At 64.2% G+C, this 20,870-nt stretch overlaps 4 protein-coding genes across 6 annotated transcripts; 2 read left to right on the top strand and 2 right to left on the bottom strand.

The window, feature by feature from the left end:
- Positions 1-452: 452 nt before the first annotated feature.
- Positions 453-4,392, bottom strand: ALYREF (Aly/REF export factor). The gene is given in 7 exon segments (XM_019465907.2): positions 453-798; positions 886-1,011; positions 1,013-1,064; positions 1,146-1,209; positions 1,820-1,967; positions 3,408-3,539; positions 3,992-4,392. Coding segments are annotated over 7 exon segments (774 nt in total). The 5' UTR covers positions 4,229-4,392; the 3' UTR covers positions 453-783.
- An 8-nt stretch (positions 4,393-4,400) lies between these two features.
- Positions 4,401-10,055, top strand: ANAPC11 (anaphase promoting complex subunit 11). Of its 3 annotated transcripts, none has more exons than XM_019465910.2 (3): positions 4,401-4,517; positions 5,425-5,544; positions 9,800-10,055. In XM_019465910.2, exons 2-3 carry the CDS (start codon positions 5,436-5,438, stop codon positions 9,943-9,945), a joined length of 255 nt encoding a protein of 84 aa, XP_019321455.1. In that variant the 5' UTR covers positions 4,401-4,517; positions 5,425-5,435; the 3' UTR covers positions 9,946-10,055. The 3 variants fall into 3 exon arrangements, with proteins under 3 accessions (XP_019321455.1, XP_019321457.1, XP_019321456.1); XM_019465912.2 differs by lacking the exon at positions 4,401-4,517 and adding an exon at positions 4,620-5,085; XM_019465911.2 differs by lacking the exon at positions 4,401-4,517 and adding an exon at positions 4,621-5,112.
- A 2,244-nt stretch (positions 10,056-12,299) lies between these two features.
- Positions 12,300-13,025, top strand: NPB (neuropeptide B). The gene is made up of 2 exons (XM_053892705.1): positions 12,300-12,670; positions 12,792-13,025. Exons 1-2 carry the CDS (start codon positions 12,428-12,430, stop codon positions 12,918-12,920), a joined length of 372 nt encoding a protein of 123 aa, XP_053748680.1. The 5' UTR covers positions 12,300-12,427; the 3' UTR covers positions 12,921-13,025.
- Positions 13,026-13,999: 974 nt separating this feature from the next.
- On the bottom strand, positions 14,000-20,798 carry PCYT2 (phosphate cytidylyltransferase 2, ethanolamine). The gene is made up of 13 exons (XM_053892244.1): positions 20,637-20,798; positions 18,819-18,907; positions 18,119-18,280; positions 17,847-17,913; positions 17,260-17,344; positions 17,025-17,069; positions 16,246-16,386; positions 15,974-16,054; positions 15,664-15,741; positions 15,395-15,460; positions 15,185-15,250; positions 14,836-14,924; positions 14,000-14,735 (listed from the first exon to the last, which is right to left on the bottom strand). The coding sequence occupies exons 1-13, from the start codon at positions 20,723-20,725 to the stop codon at positions 14,624-14,626; spliced, it is 1,170 nt and encodes a 389-aa protein (XP_053748219.1). The 5' UTR covers positions 20,726-20,798; the 3' UTR covers positions 14,000-14,623.
- Positions 20,799-20,870: the final 72 nt, after the last annotated feature.

The raw sequence follows: 20,870 nt of genomic DNA, 5'->3' as shown, positions 1-20,870 counted from the left end.
TCCGGTCCCTCCGGTTCTCTGCACGTCAAACTGGACCCTGCCACAGCTCCCCAAGCTATCTCACCAGGCACATCCCGGTCCTCTTGTGAGAACGCTTTCTGGCTCGTCCCTTAACATAAAAGACAGAGAAAGCCACGAAGGGATCATGCTGCAGTCGCCGCTGAACCCAGGCTTCTGAGAACCAGAGCACCAGAAGGAAGGGAACGGCCCAGCCGGGGCACGTGAGGTCTGGCAACAGCGTGGGGCCCGCGGTCCGCCCCTGACGTCCGGTGCAGGTGGCAGAGGCGGCTGCTCCCAGGTCCTCCCGCCCAGCACCCGCCTGGAGCACGGACTCTGGCGGCTGTGCCAGGACTCCAGGTGTCCGTGGGACTGTTCCCCACACGCTCTCATCCGGTCGCGACACCAAAGTTCCAGCCCAAGCAAGAACTCCGACCGCGGGACAAATCAAATGGTTCCAGTTCTACACACGTTTCTATTTTATTATGGCAAAGGTGAAAACGCCACCTTCTCCACAACAGCAACCGGTAAAATTTATCCCAAAAATAACTCGGTACAAAACAGGTCTGTTTCAGAATTAAAAAAAAAAAAAAAAAAAGAAAAAAAAGAAAAAAAAAAAGAAAAAAGAACAAAAAAACCTTTACATGAGTTTTTAAATCCTATTTTAAAACATAAAAGAAACAAATCCGTCATTGGCTGCACAGCCCCGATCCTCCACCCCCCTCCCGCCAGGGAGCACCGAGGGGACGTCCGGGTCCTGCTCCGCTCGAGGATCTGCCGGTCTGTTTAACTGGTGTCCATCTGAAACACACAAAGACTTCTCACTCCAAGGAGCCCCCCCCCCCCCCAGGCAGTCTGCGGCCCTGCCCCCCGGGCCCCGGGCCTTACTCTGGCGTTATAAGCGTCCAGCTGGGCGTCCAACTCCTCGGCGGAGAGCTGCTGCTTCGAACTCCTGCCGGTGCCTCTGCCCCTGCCCCGGCTTCCTCCGCGAGCGCCTCTCCGGGTGCCGCCACCCGCCCCCGAAGCCTCCGGAACCGCGGTTTCTGGTCATCCCGCCTCTGTTTACGCTGGCCAGGAAAACGGACCTCACTCACGTGACCTGCACAGGCCCGCGGGACGAGCGGCCACGTGCCACGCCCCCAACTCACCTCTGTGCGGGTCTCCGCTGTGTGTCAATCTGTGACGTGACGAGCTGAATGTTCATGGGGCGGCCTGTGGCAAAGCACACAAGAGGGCGCGCTCCAGTTAGAGGGCTCTGAGGCGCACCCGCGGGGGCACCGCACCCCGGGCTCCATGCAAGCGCCGGAAAGGGGCCGTGTGTCTCAAATGCTGCCCGCAAGGGGAGCGGCCGAGTGACACCGGTAGGAGGGCGAGGCGGTGCCGATGACCAGCCCGCCAGGACCTCCTCGCTCCTTCTGAGTCCAGGTCAGGTGGGTGTCTGCTCAGGTGTCCGGGGTGCTCGTGGGTGGAAAGGTGTGGGTGACCTGACGGAAGAAGGACCGGTACCTTTGTCTTTACGACTACAGCCCCGCACTCAGAGGTGTACTATGGCGGTTCTGAGAAGGCTTCACAGAAGTGAATCTTCCGGAAGGAGCTGAAGGAGGGGAGGGATGTAGCTTGCTGGATGGGGGTTCACAAGAGGTTGGTCCGGATGTGTGGGGCAGCATGAGAGGTGGCAGAATGGAAGAGAGAGACAAAGGGGCGAATGCAAAGTGTCCTCAGCCACAGGGGTAAGCCACATTCCTGCACGGACGGCTGCCAGCCCCAGACTCCACAACTAGATGCGGCCCCTCTAGCATCCTGGGTCCAACCTCGGACGCACCATCCAGGGGGACGCCGTTGTACTGCTTCATCGCCTTCAGGGCATCTGCCTTCCGTTCAAAGTGCACATCAGCTGTTCCTAAACTGCGCCCTGAGCGATCGTAGTGTACGGCCGCCTTCTTCAGAGTTCCGAACTCAGCGAAGAGCTCCTGGGGGCCGGAAAGTGCAGCTGTTAGCAAAGCGGCTCCCCTTCCTGGGGGCCCAGGGCCGTCCCTGGGAGTGTGAACTTCTGGGGGGCCGGGGGGGGGGGGTCTTTCCCTGGGAGGCAGACACGTATGGGGGCAGGGCAGTGCAAACTGGGGGGGAAGGGAGGGGCGGACGGGACAGCAACTTCCGGGAGCAGCTGGGCCTGAGGGCTCCTGCCAGCGTGGGGACCTGACACCGGTACCAGGAGGCAGGTAAAGGACCGCAAAGCCCACCAGTGAAGGGCACGAGATTAAGTCGCTATCTTCTTCAACAGAGGAAAATTTCCAACACACCCAAGGACTGTACCAAGAAACAGCAAAGGCCAAGATCACAGAGCAAGGGACGCTATCCGTCATGTGGACCAGCTCACAGGGCCCGTTGATGCGGGAGCCCTGACCCAGCCCCTCCCCCAGGGCAGATTTCTGGCTCACCTTTCCCTCTCCTCCTACTCAAGCCTGCCGCAAAGGCTGAAGTCAAGCGCTGCCATGGAAACTGCCCTGACCTCAGGCAGGCTGGGAGTTGGAGAGGGAACCCAGAGTGTGGGGCTACTCCGGCCGCAGGCACACAGCGGGAAGTGGAGTTCACCAAAAGCGGTTTCCAGTGGATGCCAGAAACCACCTTAAAAAAAGTGTTGAGACACCGTGAGTGCTCACCGGCCTTGCTCTGTCCTCCCGTGGTAGTCAAACAAACAGTGGGGCTCTGGGAAATTGAACCCAGGAAGGCCCAGCACCCTGACCCAGCCATCTCTGGGACCGATCCTCAAGGCATCTTTACTTAACCAGAAAATAAGCTTATGCGCCTTTGGCATTCAATCAAAAAGAAAAAAAGGAAAAAGAAAACAAACGAAAGAAAACACAGCTTCACACAAGGATGGGTTTGAAATCGTGTCACTACAAAGACGGGTGGGGGAAGCCGGAGCGCAAGTTCCGCGAGACAGACGCGGAGCTTGCAGCTCAAGGCAAATGGAGCAGGAAAGCTGCCCGGCACCATCCTGTGCCCGTTTTGTCTACCTGTTTCCATGAAAAAAGGTCTTCTCCTCCCAACAAATAGCTAAAACAAATGCAAAAGAAACCAAAGAAACATCCCGGCTGAGTCGGTAACGCGAGAAACACGGGAGAGCCCCCTCTCCGGCCTGGCTGGGAGCTCTGGCAGGGGATCCTCACTGACGGAACGTCTTAGAAGGGCGGCAGCTCCTCAGGCCGGGCTGGGGGCCTGTCTTCCAACACACCGGCCTACTTGTGGGGCTGGCGACTAGTGTGACCTCTGCTCTGCGACCCCGCAGCTCCTCGCGGGGGGCCGGGGAGGGCTCACTGGTCTACGGTGGAGGAGATTCAAGACCACGTCCCGAACAGGACCGAGTCCGTGAGGGGTCAACTGCGCGCCAAGAAGCTCCCGTCCCTTACCTGAATATCAGCGTCCGATACTCCAAAATCCAGATTTGACACCAGCAGTTTCCCACCCGTCTCGACGCCTGCGCCGCCCCCGAAACCGCTGTCGAAAAGGTCGTGTTGCCACTTGTCAGGAAGTTGTTTGGGCTGAAGGGGAAAGAAAACACAAGAACGGACCCAGACCCGTGAGCGGCTCTCCAGGACTCTCCTTCGCCCTCACGGTCCGGGCACGACACTCGGGACCCGGAGGGAAACGCACACGGACCCGCGGCCCTGCCCTTCCCGCCCACGCCGCGTCAGGCCGCAGCCGAGCCCCCGGGAGCCCCGGGCCCCGCGGCTCCTCGGTTCCCTCCAACTAACTTCCCGCCGCCGGCGCGGCCGCGCCCAACGCCCCCTCGGCCCCGCCGCCACGAGGCCCGGCGCCCGGCCGAGACAAAGGCCGGGAGGGTCTCCGCCTCCCGGGCCCGGCCGGCGCGCGGCCTCCCCGCCCGGTCGGCGCCCGCGCCCACCGGCCCGGCGCGGCCTGCAGCCCTCCCCGCCGCGCGCCGCCCCGCCCCGCCGGCCCGCTCCCCACCGAGGCCCGCCGCCTCCGCACTCACCCTGCTGTAGGGCGCCGGCCGGTTCCTGCCGCCGCCGCCCGCCGCGCCTCGAGCGATGGCCGGCCGGTTCCGGATGGGCCCGCCGCCTCGGTTCACTCGCGCGGCGGCCTGCGCCCCGCCGCCGCGGCCGCCCTGGGAGCCGGCCCTGCCGCGGCCCCGGCCTCCGCCGCGGCCGCCTCGCTGGCTCCGGTTCAGCTTAATGATGTCGTCCAGAGACATGTCCATTTTGTCGGCCATGGCGGGCGCGGAATCGGCCTTGGCTCGAGCCCGCGCGTCAGCACGCCGGGGCGTCACTTCCGGGGCCGCGCGGTGTCTTCCGGTGCCGAGTCCTCGGAGAGGCCGGGGATTGGCTGCGGGCGGGCTGTGGGCGGGCTGCGGGGGCGGGGCGGCGCGTGCGCGCCGAGGCGCGAGTTCGGCGGGCGCAGCTGTGAGGTGCCGGGCAGTGGCCGCGGTCGTTTTTATACCTTCCCGCGCGGGCGCTGCCAACGGAAGGCGGGCGGGGCAGCGCGCGGTTAGGCCGGCGGAGGTGCGACAGCGCGGGGCGGAGCGCGGCCGTTGGGGCGGGCCTGGCGCGCCGCCCCTCCCCCGCCCCTCCCCACTCCGAGCCTTGAACCCGCACCTTTCACCCCGCCCACACCCTCTCCCCGCGCTCCCGCCTCTTCCGCGCGGCTTCTCCCCGCCCCCGCACTCCTGCCCCGCACCCCTTCGCCGCGCCTCACACCTTCTACCTGCTCCTACCGCTTCCCTGCGCCCTGTCTCCGCGCTCGACCCCCATCCCTTCCCCGCGCTCTCAACCCGCGTTCCTCCTTTTCTGCGCCCTCACCCTTTTCCCGCGCGTTTCCCTCTCCCCGCGCCCCACCGTCTCCCACGTCCGCCTCTGCGTCCTTCTCCGCGCCCCACCTTCTCACCGAGCCTGAGCCCCGGGTCCCGGCCCGCATCCCCCTACCCAGCAACCAGGTCCCCTTTTGGTGGCGGTGGCGGCGGCGGCGGGGGGAGGAGGCGGCACGCAGCTTGCCTAGCTGGCGACCGAGCAGCCCGCGACCGGGACCGCGGGCTGAGTGGTTGTTCCCTGGCATGACCTCTTCGTTAGCCGGGTCTGGGTCTTCATTTGTTAACCCCAAGTTAGTCTTATGCCTTTGAAAAGCACTGTATGGCACGTTTTTGCAAATATTGTTGAACGCCCATGCACCCTTTGGTGGACGCAGGGTAGACTGCGGATGCTCTGAAAATGTAGGGAGCCTAGCTCTTGGGGCGCTTGGTCCTCCCAAGGAGGTCCCGGTCCTGCCCCCGCCACCTTGTAGACAGATTTGTGCTCACCCCTCTGGATTTCTCAGCCTGGGCATGGGTTCCTGATCCTCTTGATCCCTGGGGGCCTAGATGCTGTAGCTGAGCAGGCTGAATGTAGCCAGCCGATCTCTTTCCTTTGCTCGCAGGCTCCACGGCCATGAAGGTGAAGATTAAGTGCTGGAATGGCGTGGCCACTTGGCTCTGGGTGGCCAACGATGAGAACTGTGGCATCTGTCGGATGGCCTTTAATGGCTGCTGCCCGGACTGTGAGTGTCCCCCGTGTTCCCTCCCTCTTGAGCTTTGCCTGCTGGCCTGGTCTTGGCGTCTCCCGGAAATAACCTGCACAAAGTGCCTGGGTTTTGGGGCCCCTGTCCTCAAGAAGAAAAGTTGGCAGAAGAAAGCCAAGTGGTTTGGTCACATGTTTGTATAGAGACCCCATCAAAAGTTTTGTAAGAAAAAGGGTTGTAGCCTTTTATTGTGATCAAACTCAGCTATGAAATACGTGCGGCAAGGGGGCGCCTGGGTGGCTCGGTCAGTTAAGAGTCTGACTCTTGATTTGGGCTCAGGTCGTGACCTCACGGTTCATGAGTTGGAGTCCCAAGTTGGGCTCCGAATTCTCAGCTTGGAGCCTGCTTGGGATTCTCGATCCCTCTCTCTCTCTCTCTCTCTCTCTCTCTGCTCCTCACCTGCTCATGTATTCTCTTTCTCAAAATAAGTAAACTTTAAAAATACTTATTTTTGAGAGTGACAGAGCATGTGCATGCATGTGCATGTGCACGAGCAAGCAGGGGAGGGGCAGGGAGAGAGGGGGGCAGAGGATTCCCAAGCAGGCCCCGCACTGACGGCAGAGAGCCCGAGAGCCCGACGAGGGCCGACTCGGAGCTCCAGCTTATGAACCGGGAGATCACAACCGGAGCTGAAGTCAGACGCTTAACCGACTGAGCCACCCAGGCTCCCCTACTTAAATAATGTTTAAGGGGCGCCTGGGTGGCTCAGTCGGTTAAGCAGCCGACTTCGGCTCAGGTCATGATCTCGCGGTCCGTGAGTTCAAGCCCCGCGTCGGGCTCTGTGCTGACAGCTCAGAGCCTGGAGCCTGTTTCAGATTCTGTGTCTCCCTCTCTCTGACCCTCCCCCGTTCATGCTCTGTCTCTCTCTGTCCCAAAAATAAATAAAAAACGTTGAAAAAAAAATTAAAAAAAAAAAAAAAAGTCTTTAAAGATTCTCAAGCGAACAAAAAGTGGGATATCGTAAGGATACCCCTTCCCTGCATCCAGGATGCATCCGGGATGTAGGATAACAATGCCTGAGGAAAGTTTCCATGTTTGCCTCAGGGTTTTCAAGTGTGTTACGGTAACAGATAAATAGGATATTTCACTGGACTCCTGCAGAGTGTCTAGCCGTGGCTTGGGTTTTTTACCGGCAGTGCTGTCGCGTCAGATGTGGTGATAAGTCCTTAGCGTTAGCCCTGTGCTTAGTCCTTGCTCAGATTTTTCCTGCCGTCTGTCGTCGTCTCTGTCCTTGATGGTGTGAGCAGGATCAGTGAGTGCTTGCTTGCTTTGCTGTGCCTCGGCTGTTGAATCTCCAACGAGCCCCTGTTCCCCCCTTCTCTTAACCTTTCCGAGGCAGCTGATCCTTTAGCAAAGTCATGTTTTTCACACCGTGTCCACTGCCAGGTTTTATCAGATTTCTTCTCTGTGGTGTTTTTTTTTATTGATTTTTTTAAAATGTTTATTTATTTTTGAGAGAGAGAGAGAGAGACAGAGAGTAAGCAGGGGAGGGGCAGAGAGAGAGGGAGACACAGAATGGGAAGCGGGAAGCAGGCTCCAGGCTCTGAGCTGTCGGCACAGAGCCCGACGGGGGGCTCGAACTCACGAACCGCAAGATGACCACCTGAGCTGAAGTCAGACACCTACCCACCTGAGCCACCCAGGTGCCCTTATTTCAATCATTCTTAAAGGGCTACGGGAGCCTGGAGGGGCACGCGTTTGCAGCTTCCTCCTAAGCAACAGACTGTTAGCTTCTGAAGAGAAAAGTCTGGAACGTTGCCCTCGACTGGGTGTGGCAGAGTGAGCCTGTGTCTGACGGGTGGCACTCCCACAGAGCCCACAGAGGGCAGGTTCCACTGGGCCTGTAGCCGGGCATCTCTGCGTTTAAGGGGGTGCTCAAGTTTTGTGGAAGTGGGTCTGTTGCTGCAGAGAGGAGGGGATTTAAAGTTTATTTATTGCGAGAGCAAGAGCGCACACGAGCAAGGGAGGGGCAGACAGGGAGAGAATCCTAAGCAGGCAGCGCAGAGCCCGACGTGGGGCGTAGGACCCACAAATCCTGAGACCGTGACCCAAGCAGCCCAAATGACTGAGCCCCCCAGGCGCCCCACAGTGGGGGATCTAGAGTCTGGTGTTCAGACTCGAGGTTGTGTGAGAGCCGGTTGTAAGGTGCAGAGTGTTTGACAAGCCTATGGCGCTCTTTGTACAGATGAAGTGAGGCGGGGTTTCTCTTGCCAAAATTGAGCTCTTGTGAAGAACCCAGGGTGACTGAGGCCGTCTTCAATCTGCTCCCTGTCCCTGAGGGCTTTGGGAGTAAAGGTCTCCTTGCGGGGGCTTTTCATTACAAAGGACACCAGCCAGCCCTTGGGTGAGTCACCGACCTTGTGCTCAGGTGCCCGTCAGAGCCTGAAGCAGGCTGCCTGCCTGTGGGGACGGTACGGAGTTCTGGAAGCGGCTCCTGCCCTAGCCCTGCCTCACGTGGACCGCGTGGCCAGTTCTCCCCCACCCCCCAGAGAGCTAGCTCCTGCCCGCTGTCTTGGATCCTCTTTTCCAAAGCGACTCTAATTTCGTAGGGGTGATTCCAAGCTGAGTTCTGCTGGGCTTGGGAAGGCCTTAGGGGTGGGGGTGGGGTGGGATGTAGTCTCCATCAGGTGTCCTACCACATGGGCTCCTGGCACAGGGTCCTGCTCACCCCCCAGCACCCATCCCTCCCGTGCCTGGGGGGGCAGAGCGAGTTCAGTAATTCTGAACGAGCTCTGAATTCTGAATTCAGAGCGAGTTTAGTAATTGCTAAGGGTATGATTTTCTGGTTTTGTCATGAAAATTTCAGAAAGGGAGTGATGTTTTGTTATAAAAAGGAGTTTTTGCCCCAAACAGGTGAAAAAGGCATAGCGGTGGCTCTTTTCTGACTTGGTGGGGTGCACGCGCCACCGTGGGGCGGGGGCTGCGCAGGGACGGGAGCTGATGCTGACAGTAGACCTGGAAGGTTCCTGGCCTGGCACCCACACCAGCTGCCTGGCTGGGCTACTGCTCCGCAAGTGGCCGCCGCCCTGAGACACCGTGTGCCCTGGCCTCCTGTCCGCCAGGGGGGGTGACAGGGAGGCCACAGAGCACCGCCGGGCCCCCAGCCCCAGGTCAGCGGGAACAGAGCCCGGTGGGAGCGCTGTGATTTTGCAGGGTCGATCACCTCTGTTTGGTGGCGGGAGGAAAGGCCGTGGTCACAGGAGTCCAAAGGCGGGGTCTGTGCTCAGAGAGCCCCCAGACTTGCGTTTAGGATACGCGTGGAAACAGCTGTTGCCATGACAGGATGTCTGGTGTGTCTTGGCCCCAGTGTGTCCGTCTGGTCCCCTGCGTTTGTGCACCAGTGACACGTGGACACGGCATTCGGTACACGTAGAGGACCCCCCAGGGCAGTGAGGTGGGGGGACGGCCACCCCAGGAGGGGTGGGGATAAGAGGCCACAGCTCTCAAGGCCTGGCGGGGGGGGACCTCGACCCGGGCCTGCGGAGGTCGTCCTCCTCTGTTGGCACCAGCTGTGTGATGGGATTTTCTTGATTCTGGGAAATCAGAGGGACCCGTTTTTGTCCTGATTTGGGGCAGTGTGGACGTCCTCTCGGTGAAGGTAGGTGGAGGTGGCTTGTCCCCGCAAAAGCCAGCGGCTCGCGCCTAGCCTTGGAGGCGGGGCCCTTTCGGACCAGAAACGAGAAAGGGGTGGGTGGCAGCACTGTGCTCACTCCCAGCTGCTGACAGGCAGGGCGGTAAACGCCACAGGGTCCCCCCCACCCCCTCTTCCTGCACTGGGTCGCTGCCGCCTGGGAGAGGAACCTCTGTCCCAGTCCCAAGGCCCCAGCTCTTCTCTTGATCGGGAGAAAGCGCTCACTCTTCAGATGGGTGGCTCTGGGGGCTGGGGGGACGGGTCACCTAGACGCGTTCCTGCTGTGATCTCCTGTGGCAGGTTACGTGGCAGAACTGTGGTGCGTCTGTGGATGGTCTGCGGGCTAGGCCAGAGCGCTCCCTGGAACTGAGCCCCTGCAGGGAGGGGAGGGTGATTCCCGTGGGGGTCACTGCTGACCTTTGTTGGGGGGCACACCGCAGAGGCGCGTTAACGCTCCTGATTTCGGGCTTTCCTGAAACCCAGCGTGTGACAGGCTCGGGACACAGACCCCCCCCTCTCCCCCGGGGCTGCCACGGCTGCCTGACATCCCTAGCCGCCCCCCCGCCCCATGTGACGTGCACGGTCCTCTTGTCCCTCCCACAGGCAAGGTGCCGGGCGACGACTGTCCCCTGGTGTGGGGCCAGTGCTCCCACTGCTTCCACATGCACTGCATCCTCAAGTGGCTCAACGCACAGCAGGTGCAGCAGCACTGCCCCATGTGCCGCCAGGAATGGAAGTTCAAGGAGTGACACGGCCCCTCTGGGCTGTGACAGGGTTGACACGAGGACTGGAGCCGCGTCTGTTTTTCATCACGCGTTGACGCTTTTATCCAATAAATAAAACTCATTGAATTGCCTGAGCCTTGCTGGAGGCCTCCTGTTTGCTCGGCCGCTGCTGCAGCCCCGCTGGGCATGCCTTGATAGGAAAACTCATGAATAAACATCTGGATGATGCCACCCAGGCCCTGAGTCACCACCCCGGGAGGAGAAGGAGTGCAGGATCAGCCAGAAGAGCCTGGGGCAAGAGTGACTGGGGTCTTGAAAGGCCTGGTGGTGCAAAGGCCCTGGGGTGCGCGTTGTGTGCCAGCAGGGGGGGCAAAAGAACGGTGGAGTGGAGGCCTGTGGCCTGTCATCTGGCCCCTCACCTGCTCGAAGCTGCCAGCCACCCCACAGACTAGTTTGTGGGCCTCTGACTGCACAGCTGCCCGCGGTCCCTCCTGAAACGCTGTACCTGAGTAGGTGCTGGTGATCCAGTTGGAGGCCAGCTCGTCGGGGCTGTGACCTACCCAGTGTAGGTCATGTCAAGGGTATCTGTGTCCCTGGGTGTCTGAGATCCTCTATTTGAAGGACAGCCTTTGGGAAGCTCCTTTGGACACCTCTGTTAATCCATAGCTGCTGGGGAGGGAGGTGGGGGGCCCTGGGGACTGTGTCCCAGCCCTGGGAGTCTTGACCGCTTCTGGACAGAGCCTGCTGTAGGCTGCATGTCTCTGGGAGCTGCAGGGAGTCACTTGGCACTGGCTCCTTCCAGTCTATTCTCAGTGGACCCTCCCCACCCCCCACTGGGGTCCCTGCCCTGTGCCTCGTGGGTGTCTATCTGCCTAGTGGGCGGCTAGTCGCTGAGCACTTGTGACACTACTTGTCCTCAGCTCCCAGGACAGAAGACTGGTGGTTCACACAGAGGGGCTGGCCTCCTGGTCACCTGTGTGACACCCTACTTCCCATCTGGATGTTGTACCCAGAGGAAAAGAAGAGGCCCTGGGGACCACCACCCTTACCCAAGCTGAAGGTCACATGCCTCTTGTCCAGACACCTAGCTGCCAGGACCTCCGTGCTGATATCTGTCCTGGGGAGGACACGTGACCGGGATGTTTAGGGACTGAGTGGCAGGGATGCCTGGGCTCAGCCTCTTGGGTGCACCCCACAGCCCCTGCAAACAAAGTTACATCTGGCCGCCGGGGTCCGGGCAGGGGGCTTCTCTGTATTCTCGAGGCTTCGTGTCTACAAAGTGTCTGGATTCGTACCCGGGGAGTCAGGAGGAGGCGTGGTCTGCGGCACCGCGGAGGGCCCTCCTGGGCAGTCTCCCGGCCTCGCCCTGGCCTGCCCCCAGCCCACCTCCCCTGCCTGGGGAATTTTCTCCTGTGACAGGAAGTGCACACGAGGCACGGGGACGTGTCTGTACGCTGGAGCGCCGGGCCCTGAGTGCAGCCTCCCAGGGTTCCCGACCTCGCCGCCTCCGAGGGCTTGCCGACTCGCCCAAGGTCACAGCCCCCCTCCAGGCTGTTCCCACTTACCTGCCGCTTGGGACTTTTCTGCAGTGGGCTCCAGCCTGGTCCTCCCCGGGCCCGCTGGGCCTCAGGCTGAACACGTCGCTGCCCACCAGGCCCCGCTCACATCCAGTCATGTGTCTCTGCTCAGGACTCCCTAACCTCGGGCTGCTCCCCCTCCTCCGGGAGGCACCCGCTCATCCCACCTGCCTTTGCCAACTCTCTCCCTCCAGTGAGCCACTCTGCTTGCCCTCCGGCGGCGGGGCGGCTGTTTTCCCATCTGTCTGTGGCTTGAGGCAGGGACTGGGTCTGATTCATCTCCTATTGAACACTGGGGTTCACCGAGAGGCCTGAGGCTCCCGAGGCCACCCACGGCTGGGGCAGAGCTGGGCGGGAAGGGCCTGCGGATTCTGGTCAGCTGTCCCTGGGTCTGGTCTCCCTGAGGTCAGGCCTGGCCTCGCCGCCCACCTCTTCCTAAAGGACCTCGGTAGTAGCAGCCGTGTTGGTAGAACCTTCCCCCGTGGGTGTGGGGCACCCAGGCCCACCCAGGCTTTGATCCCCTCAGGGAGCCCTGGCCCTGGGATCAGTGCCCCTTTAGGGCAGGATAAAGTGTCCCTAGGGCCCGGTGGCTCTCTCCCCAGCCTTGAGCACTGAGGACCTCCAAGGGGTAGAACTCCTAGGGCCGCGCGCCCTCCGGCTACTTGGAGGTTCAGTGCAGTCCCGCTTGCCCCCGCTCCGGCTGAGGCTCTACCCAGGCGGGACCGTGGGCAGAGGGAGCGGCAGGGGTGGGGGAGGATGGGGCCCCGATCCCCGGCAGGCGCGGAGGCGCTGCCCAGCACGGCTGCTCGCTCCGCGAGGCGGGGCCCGCCAGGTGCTCCGCGCCCGCCCCCGCGCCCCGCCGGCCACGGATATAAGGCGGCCGCGGCTGGAGCTCCGAGCCCCGCCGCCCGCCGCCGCCCCGCGTCCCCATGGCCCGGTCCGCGCCGCTGGTGGCCGCCGCCCTGGCGCTGTGCCTGCTGCTGGCGCCGCCCGGCCTCGCGTGGTACAAGCAGGCGGCGGGGCCCAGCTACTACTCGGTGGGCCGCGCCGCGGGACTGCTGTCCGGCTTCCGCAGGTCCCCGTACGCGCGCCGCTCCGCGCCCCCCGTGGGCGCGGGACCCCGGGGCCGGGCCGGCGCCTTCGCGGAGCCGCGACCCAGCCTGCGGAGCCTCGTGAGTGTGGCCGCCGGAGGGGGCGCGGGCGGCGGGGGGGGGGGGGGGGGGAGCGGGGGGCGGGGGCGGGGCGCGGTCGGCGGGGGCGTCGGTCGCTCCCTCAGCCTCTTCCCGCCCCCAGACCGTGTGTGTCAAGGACGTGACCCCGAATCTGCAGAGCTGCCAGAGGCTCCCCGACGGCCGGGCCACCTTCCAGTGCCGGGCGGACGTGTTCCTGTCGCTCCGCGCTGCTGACTGTCGCAGCGCCTAAGCCCCGACCACCGCGGAGACCTGGACCTCATCTGGCCCTGGCCGGTGCCCCCAGTGCCCCCTCCGTGCCCGCAGTAAACGGCTAAATGAATAAACGAGAAGCGCAGCCGGACTCTGAGTGGGGGTAGAGGGGCGGGCGGGTAGGCTTGTGTAGACGCCGCGGGACCTGCAGACCTGACCGGTCTCCAGACGCTCCCGGCCCCCGTCCGGCTCTGGGCCACCGGGCTGTGGTGAGATAGCCCGCACAGAGGCACCATCCCCAAATCCACACCGCCCTCCCGGGGGCACTGGAAGCCTAGCCCCACGCCCCGCTCCTGCTCCCACTCCGGCTCCCGGAGGTGGTCTCCGCGTCCTGCCTCTCCAGCCCCTTCACCTCCCTGCCTTTGTCCACGCAGCTCCCGGGTTCCCCTGGGAGCTGCTGCTGCCTGAGTTGTCTAAGCCAGTTCCAGTGTCCTGGTCAGAGAATTCCTCTGTGACCGCCCTATCCCGGGGGGGAAGGGGGGGACCCTCCTGCCTCAGGGATGCGCACTCTGGCTCTGCCTTGCTTCCTGGCTTTCTCGAGGACAAAGCTGTCCCCTGCTGGAGGGGCGGCTCCTGGGTGGTTCCCTAAAGGCCTCAAAGTACTGAGCACAGGGCAGCGGGTCCTTGGGTCGAAGGAACGAGCAAACAGGCCAGGCAGCAGGGGGGAGGCCGCCAGCGGCGCAGCATCTCGGGGCTGGTCCGGGCTGCTCAGAGGCCCCGGCACCAGAACTGCGCGGGGCCCAGGCGGCCCCTCCTGAGGCCTGGGAGCCCTGCGTTCACCTCTCCTCTGACCCACAGCGAAGCACGTGGTCCCCACCCTCGAGGAGGGTGCGGCCGGGTCTGCAGCGGCCTCCCCCACACTTGCCGGGAGTCCCGGTGGATTCCTGTCCCCCCGCCCCAGGGAGGCCGGTCTGGACCTCCCTTCACAGGATTCAGCCTGAAGCATCTTGGGGTCCTAAGCTGGGGAGGGGGGGAGGTTCCTCGCTGCCACGTTGCCTGCCGCGCCCTCAGTACGTGGATGGTGGGGCGGGGAGCAGGGCCAAGAGCCCAACACAGAGCACCTCCCACCAGGTTTATTGGGTTGTGCACCAGCCAGTCAGGTACAAAATCAAGAACAGTCTGTGGGGGAGCAGCGAGGCCGGCCAGGGAAGTGGGGGGCACAGTGCCCAACAGCCAGGCCCAGGGCACCAGGGACGTGCCACGGGTCAACAGGTATCCACGCAGGAGATGGCACGGTCTGCACCCTGAGACGGAAAGGGGGTGCCCCCCTTGGCTCTCTGCTCCCCTGAAGCTGGCTTCAATGATCCAAAGGGCGGAACGGGCACCGCCTCGAGCTGGGCAGCAGGGCCGTCCTGGGTCTGCGGAGCTTCGGGGGCAGGGAGAGCTGAGCTGGGCCTCCACCGGCACACAGGGCAGCGCCCCTCCAGCCGCAGGTTGCCCTCTGCTCACCCTGTTCGCCGAGCCGCCCCACCGTGCCGCGGGCCCTCTCTGTGCGGCTCAGCGGGAAGGGCACCTGGCCAGTGGGGTGGGAGGCAGCGTCCTCCACTCTGGCCCTTCCAAGACGGGGCCAGTCAGAGGGAACACCGGAGGCTTTGTTAAAACCGCGGGAACCAAGCCCTCAAGGCGCAGGGAGCAGAGCAGGGGGAGGGCCGGCACCCGGGCGCTCCGGTGACCTTCCTCTGGTCAGAAGTCACAGTCACTCTCCCTCTCGGGATGCACCTCCTGCCGACGCCTGGCCTCCAGGAAAGCCAACTCCTTGGCCTCCTTCTTCTGGTTCCGGGCCTCGTACTCTAGCCTGGGGGCCAGGCCAGGGTGAGCCGTGTGCCCGGGCCTGGGCCTCGTGGCTCTCTGCGCCCCCCCCCCCCCCCCCCGGGCCCCGCCAGGACCCCTCTCACCTGTTCTTGATGATGCGCTGGACGATGAGGTCCGTGGTAAGGTCGTTCCCGCTGTCGATCTGACAGAAGATGCCCCTTCTCTTGGGCTCCTGGGGGCCAGCGGGGAGGGGAGAAGATGAGGACCCTCCTCTGGAACCTGAGGACACTGCCCAGCTGCCCGGGCCCAGGGGGCCCTCAGGGAGACCAGAACGGGTGCCGTCAGTCCTGCCTGTTAGCAACCTGCCTCGTCATAGCGGGGTGCCGCTGGACTGGCAGTCCTCACCCGGCCTGGGTCCCAGGCGTCGTGAGGCCCCGGGGACGCTAGGTGGCTGAGAAACCTCCCGCCCGGCGCAGGCCCAGCACAACCCACCTGGTAAGGGTCTGAGCCGTCCTTGTCGGGCACGATCTCCGTCTTCCCGTGACACACCAGGTCCACCTGGGGAGGGAGCAGGGATCAGGGAGTACGCCCCCCCCCCCCCCCCCGCCGGTCCTCCCCGGCACTCAGGGCCCTCCTAGGGAGAGGCTGCAGCCGTGTTCTCAGCCTGGCCTCCCCTGCGACCTGGCCCGCCAGCAGCCTCACCTTAAAGTGGTCCAGGAGCTCCGCTGTGACCGAATACGGGGCCCCGATCACCACTTCCGACACGTACTACGCAGACACGGAGCACAGGTGGTTAGCTAGGAGCCTGCCCGGCCAGAGGGTGCCGGGAGAGGGCTCTCGCTGCTAAGGAAGCAGGGCCTGGGGCGGCAGCACGGTGGGGCTGGCCGGCCGGAAGCCCGAGCCTCCTGGATGCCCTGGGACCATGAGCCTGGGAAGGAGACACCACCCAGGCCACCCGCCTCGGCACGTACCCGGCAGGCCAGCACGCTTAGGGTCCGCTCGTGCAGGTTCATGATGGGGTAGTTCTTCCCCTTGTAGTGGTTGACCTCCTAGGGCCAGAGCGAGGTCGGGTGAGCAGGCAACCCAGGGCGGGTGAGGGCCGTGATCCCCCAACGGTCCCTTGTGGGTGGGGCCGCCCCGGTCCCCAGAAGAGGCCCCGGTTTGTGTCCTCCGCCTCCACCAGCATCCAAGGCCTCACCTCCTGTGGGCCCCCCGACCCAACCTCCACCCCAGGAACCCCCGCGGGCCCCCACACCCTATCCGCTGTCCAGGGAGTGAGACCTGGTCAAAGTGCAGGCCAGCGATGACGTAGGGCCTCTCTGCCAGGCCGTGCACCTTCTCCAGGAAGTCCACGTGGCCGATGTCCATGCCGCAGTTAAGGAGCAGGTAAGAGAACCGGGGGCCCCGGCCGGCTCCCTCACACGCCACCCCCGGTCTGGGGGCCCGTGGAGTCAGTGAGGCCCCTCTGGGTCCCGTGGCCCGGTGGTACAGACGTGGCTATGCAAAGAAAAGGCCCAGGACGGGGGCGACCCTCCCACTAGGTCCCAGAGGATACGGAACAGGTCAAAGGCGCCAGCCACGTAGATGACCGTCTCCCCTGGCTGGGGTTCTTTCCCAGAAGCGAACTGGATGATCTTCTGGGACGTCTGCAGGAACTGTGACACCCCCGTCCAGGGGTTCCGTCCCCCCGGGCACTGTAAGCCGAGAGGGGTCTGGTCGGTGACACGCCTCGCGGGCACGTCCTTCACCTGTCCCCACCCCCGAGCCCCTCCTCTGAGCCTGGGGCTGCCCACACCTGCCTGCCCGGCTGTTCTGGGAGCAGGCAGCAGGGACCGTGGACCAGAACCCGAGCCCCAGCCGCAGCCTGCCAGCTCGCTCAACCGTCTGTGTGCCGGACGGTGGGGGCCCAGCGGGCCAGGCCCAGTCCATTCCAGGGCCAGGCTGGGTAAGGTCCCTGTGACCAGCAGGACATGGCTCCACCCCATGGCCACGGCAGGCACCGCGGCCAACACCGCCACGGCCTGACAACTGGCCCGCCGGTGGACGCGGCCCCTGTGGGGATCCAGCACCCTGAGGCCACCTTCTGGTCACCTGGGAGGAGCCTTCGGAGGAAAGCGTCTCCTTCCTTCCCGGGTGTCAGGTGAGGGGGTTACAAAGGGAGAGAGGACCAGGCCGTCCAGTTAGAGGCCGCCGGACAGGGGCCGCTGTGACCGGCCAGTTCGCCAGGCCCGGTGGTCAGTGCCCAGCCAGGGCGCAGAAGGCAGGGGGCTGCGTGAGGGGCCCGGCCGGCCTTTCCCCAGGGGCGGCCCGGCGGGGGGACGTCAGTGCTCACCTTGCCAAAGCTGTCTGCGTATTCCCGGTACTCGGAAGACATCTCCTGAACGGAAGGATGCGGGATGTTGAGGGGCCTCGCCCTCCGGACACGACCAACCCCAGGACCCCCAAGACTCACTGTCCTGGAGCCCACACAGGGGTCAGGACACGGCAGGCTGGGTGCTCCCTCGCTCCCAGCGGTGTCCTCAGCCCCGGGACGTCGAGGATGCCACCCGGGCCCCCCCCAGACTCGCCTCACAGCTGTGATGCGCCTTGGTCACCAGCAACATACGGCCGACGAGGTCTGTGGTGGACACGCCCTGGGTGCGCCTGCACTCTCTGGGGACAGAGGTGGGGTCAGGGCTCGCGTCCCGGACACGGTCGAGGCCCCACCTCCGGCTCACCCCAGCCCCCCGCCGTGCCGCGTGCAGACCAGAGAGCGGGAGGGCCGCTGTGCTTTTATCAACCGAAGGAAATGACAGAATAGAGGAAAAACGCTGCTGAACCCCAAGCGTGAGGCGCTGGGTGGGCAGGCCAGCCTCGGGGAGGCGGCGGCTCCGGCCCCCGCCGCACCCCGGACTCTCAGGTCTCGCCCTGCGGCGCGTTCTCTGCCAAGGGCGTGCCGGGCCGCGCCGGCCTTCTGAGTTAGTCACCGGCGACAGAACCCGCTCCCCGGTCACGGCCCCGTGCGCCTGCTGTAGGCCTACGACACGCCAGCCCCCCACGCTGCGGCCCTGCCGGCTAGACGCGGGCCACGGCCAATTTCCTCGCGGGCAGCCAGAGCCTGGGGGAAGCTTCGAGCCCCACTCCTCGAGAAGGCGGGACCCTTGCTGCGGCTCACCTGTACCTCCCAGCCTGCTTCACTTCCTCGTAGGTGTCCCTGCCGTCTACGGTCAGTGTGATGTCATCTAAGGGGCAACACCGCGCGGGAACGAGGATCCTCAACCCAGAGCCACGCAGACTTTTAGGACCCCCAACCCTCCTCCCAGGCCCGCCTGGCACGCGGGGACTCGCTAGTGGGGAAGGAGCCAGGCCTTTCCCAGATCCCCCGAGGGCTCGGTGCTGCTGCCCCAAGTGTGCGGAGGTCCCAGAGCCCCAGCCCCGCCCGCTCACCGCCATGGACGCAGAAGTCGCAGCTGTACTTGTCCAGCGTCTCCAGCGTGGTGACGTAGGGAGCGGCTGGCACCACCTCGTCCACCCACTTGATGGCCTGTACCATCTTGTATCTCTCCTCCTGAGTGAACACCGGGGGCCCCTTGTGCTTGGAAATCTCCTCTAGAGCCGGAGAAAGGACAAGGATGAGGCCTGTGAGCTCTGGGGGGGCTGGGCCACAGGAGCCCCCGCCCGGCACCGAGCAGTCTCTGACCACGCGTGAGCTCCGTCGCGGGCAGCTGTCTCTGTCACTGCGCCCTCGGCCCACAGGGCAGGAACACACCCAAGCGGACACCGCTCTGTCCTCTACGGGCCAGCGCAGGTGCTCACGATGCGTTTGCTGGACAACTACACGGTCCCTTCATCGGGTTCCAGGTAGCCAAGCGCTCCCTTTGACAAGTGGGTGCTCAGTCCTCGGAGGCCCTGGGAAGCAGGTCGATGCGGATGTGTGTGCGGAGTGGGCGGCAGAGCCGGAGGCTCGGTCCGCTGGCTGCACTGCTCAATGTGAGACGCACAGCGGGAAAGCCCTGGGGGCGCTAAGTCTGGGTCTGGAGTCGGGGTGAGCATGCTGAGCTGTGATCTTCAGAAAGACGGCCTTGGGTCTGGTCTCACCCCTCGCAGGGCCCTGCAGAGTTAGTGAAAGGCGGCGGCCCCAGCTTACCATCGGTGTGCACACCCACGATGAGGTAGTCGCCCATGGCCCGTGCCTGGCGCAGCTGGTTAGAGTGGCCGTAATGCACCATGTCGTAGCTGTGAAAAGGACAGGGTGCTGAGTCCCTGTGCTGAGGACGCGCAGTGAGCAGCTGGAAGCAGAGGTGTGGGGGGTGCAGCCTCTGACAAGCCGCCACTGGGAGCTGCTCCCCGGGGCCTGGGCTGAGCCTGGGCTTTCAGGGGGAGGGGGGTACCCGGCTCTCCACAGCACCGCACCCTGGGCCACATTCGGCAAGCGTGACAGGGGCCGGACTGTGCCCAGGGGCAAGGCCTGCTGGTCCCCAGGGCCGGGGAGCACACGGCACATACTGTGCGCCCCAGACCTGCCACGGAGCTCTGCCCTTTGCTCTCAGCCCCTCCGCTGTCCAAACGCCAACTGCGGCAGGCAATCCCTTTAAGCTTTAAACTGACAGTAACTTAGGAGTGGGCTGGACTCTGTTCCACTCTGGGGCAGGTGGACAGTCTTGGAGCCAACACCAAATAAAGTCCAAAAATGAGCAAAGGCAACTGCTAGCTTCGGAAATCCTGCTCGTTCCCCCCTGGCCTCCGGAAACTCAGCGAGCCTCTGCTCTCTGGGGCCAACCACCACCTCCCTGGCCTCTGGTTGTAGAGCTCTTATCCTTTGGTCTAGGCCTGGTTAAGAGTAACTTCTCAGCTGAAGACTCACGGGCTCCCCGCGTGTGCCGAGGGGAACCCGCACGTTTCTCTGGGGGCCCCAAGTTAGCCCCACAGGAGCTTTGTTTCCTTCTAGCTTTCATGTTGTCTCCTGAGTAGGTGACACTGCCCCCCGCTTCTCCAGGTGACCCTCTTCCACTCCATGCCACCTGCTACTCCCGCCACAGTGCACCAGTCCCGGCACAGAAGCCTGTGGGGTCACATGGCTCCGGCCCTGGGGTGAGGGAAGAAAAGTCCAAATCCAGAGGCACGACCGGTCCTTAAGCTCACTGCACGGGCTGGGCCAGGGGTGCAGGGTGTGTCCTAGCTGCTGTGGCCCGTGTGGCCATGGGTGGCCTGCTGGGGTAGGGGCCCGGCCCGACCAGGGCCAAGGTCAGAGTCCACCAACAGAAGCCACGCTCCCTCTGCCCCGGGTGACTGTGGTGCAGCTGCAAAGTCACGGCAGCCCCTCTTGCTCTCCTTGGAAGCTGTAAGCTAGCAGGGATGGGGGCTGCCCTCTCTCGGATTCCATTAGGTAAAGGGGGAGAAAGCACTCTAGGTGGCAAGACCTCAGTAGAGGTCAGTCTTCCTCTTATCTGTAGACAGCCCCAAACTTATCTTGAAACAAGTCCAGCTGTCTGGCTGGCCAGAAGAGAGAAGGGAGGGGGCACTGTAACCCTCCTGGGATGGCCCCGGGGACCTGGGGGCCTCACTGGGGGGTCTGGGACACCAGCAAGTCCTGCCCTGATCCCTGCCCAGTCAACCCAGGGGAATCTCTCCGATCTAGCGATAGGCGAGCTGGGCAGCACACGGCTCCTTCCGAGGGGGCGCACCTCACAACACCAACGTGATTCCTGTCGCGGGGACCGGACACCCTCGCCCCGCGCTGCCACCGGCCAAGATTCGGGCGGGCGGCTTAGCGGCGGGAGCGGCAGCGCCGGGGGGCTGTGGCCCACAGCCGTCCGCGGCGGGGCGGGCGCGGGTCGGCCCCGACTCGCTGCCCGCCCCTCGCGATCCACGGCCGCCCCGGACACCGGGCGCAGGCAGGGCCACAGGCACGTCTCCGGGCGGCGGCCCCAGCCCAGCCGCCCCCGCCCCGGCCGCCCGCGCTCACCAGCCGTCGCACCACACTCGCACGGCGCGCCTGCCCCCCGGCCCCGGCGGCTCGGCGCCCCGGGTCGCCCCGTGCCCGTTCCGGATCATGGCCCCGCAGCGGCGGCGCGGCCCGGCCGGTGCCCCGACTCCCAGCGGCCGCCGCCCGGCGGCCCCGCCCCACCCGGCGCACGCGGCGTCACGCGGGCCTCACCCGCCGCGCGCGGCCAATGGCGAGCACCGTCCCGCCCCCCGG

The sequence above is a fragment of the Panthera pardus genome, unplaced genomic scaffold, assembly GCF_024362965.1.
Source record: "Panthera pardus isolate Hobbes unplaced genomic scaffold, ASM2436296v1 HiC_scaffold_3, whole genome shotgun sequence".
Lineage (NCBI taxonomy): Eukaryota > Metazoa > Chordata > Mammalia > Carnivora > Felidae > Panthera > Panthera pardus.
Note: the sequence above shows the minus strand (reverse complement) of the source record. Positions and strands in the feature narration are given on the sequence as shown.

Excerpts from the sequence above, each read along its gene's own strand:
- ANAPC11 (XM_019465910.2), top strand. The coding sequence starts at position 5,436 with ATGAAGGTGAAGATTAAGTGCTGGAATGGCGTGGCCACTTGGCTCTGG. Across the intron at positions 5,545-9,799 it reads TAATGGCTGCTGCCCGGACT|GCAAGGTGCCGGGCGACGAC; the intron begins GTGAGTGTCCCC and ends TCCCTCCCACAG.
- NPB (XM_053892705.1), top strand. The coding sequence starts at position 12,428 with ATGGCCCGGTCCGCGCCGCTGGTGGCCGCCGCCCTGGCGCTGTGCCTG. Across the intron at positions 12,671-12,791 it reads GACCCAGCCTGCGGAGCCTC|ACCGTGTGTGTCAAGGACGT; the intron begins GTGAGTGTGGCC and ends TCCCGCCCCCAG.
- PCYT2 (XM_053892244.1), bottom strand. The coding sequence starts at position 20,725 with ATGATCCGGAACGGGCACGGGGCGACCCGGGGCGCCGAGCCGCCGGGG. Across the intron at positions 18,908-20,636 it reads CGAGTGTGGTGCGACGGCTG|CTACGACATGGTGCATTACG; the intron begins GTGAGCGCGGGC and ends TCCTTTTCACAG. Across the intron at positions 17,070-17,259 it reads AGGCGCATCACAGCTGTGAG|GAGATGTCTTCCGAGTACCG; the intron begins GCGAGTCTGGGG and ends CCTTCCGTTCAG.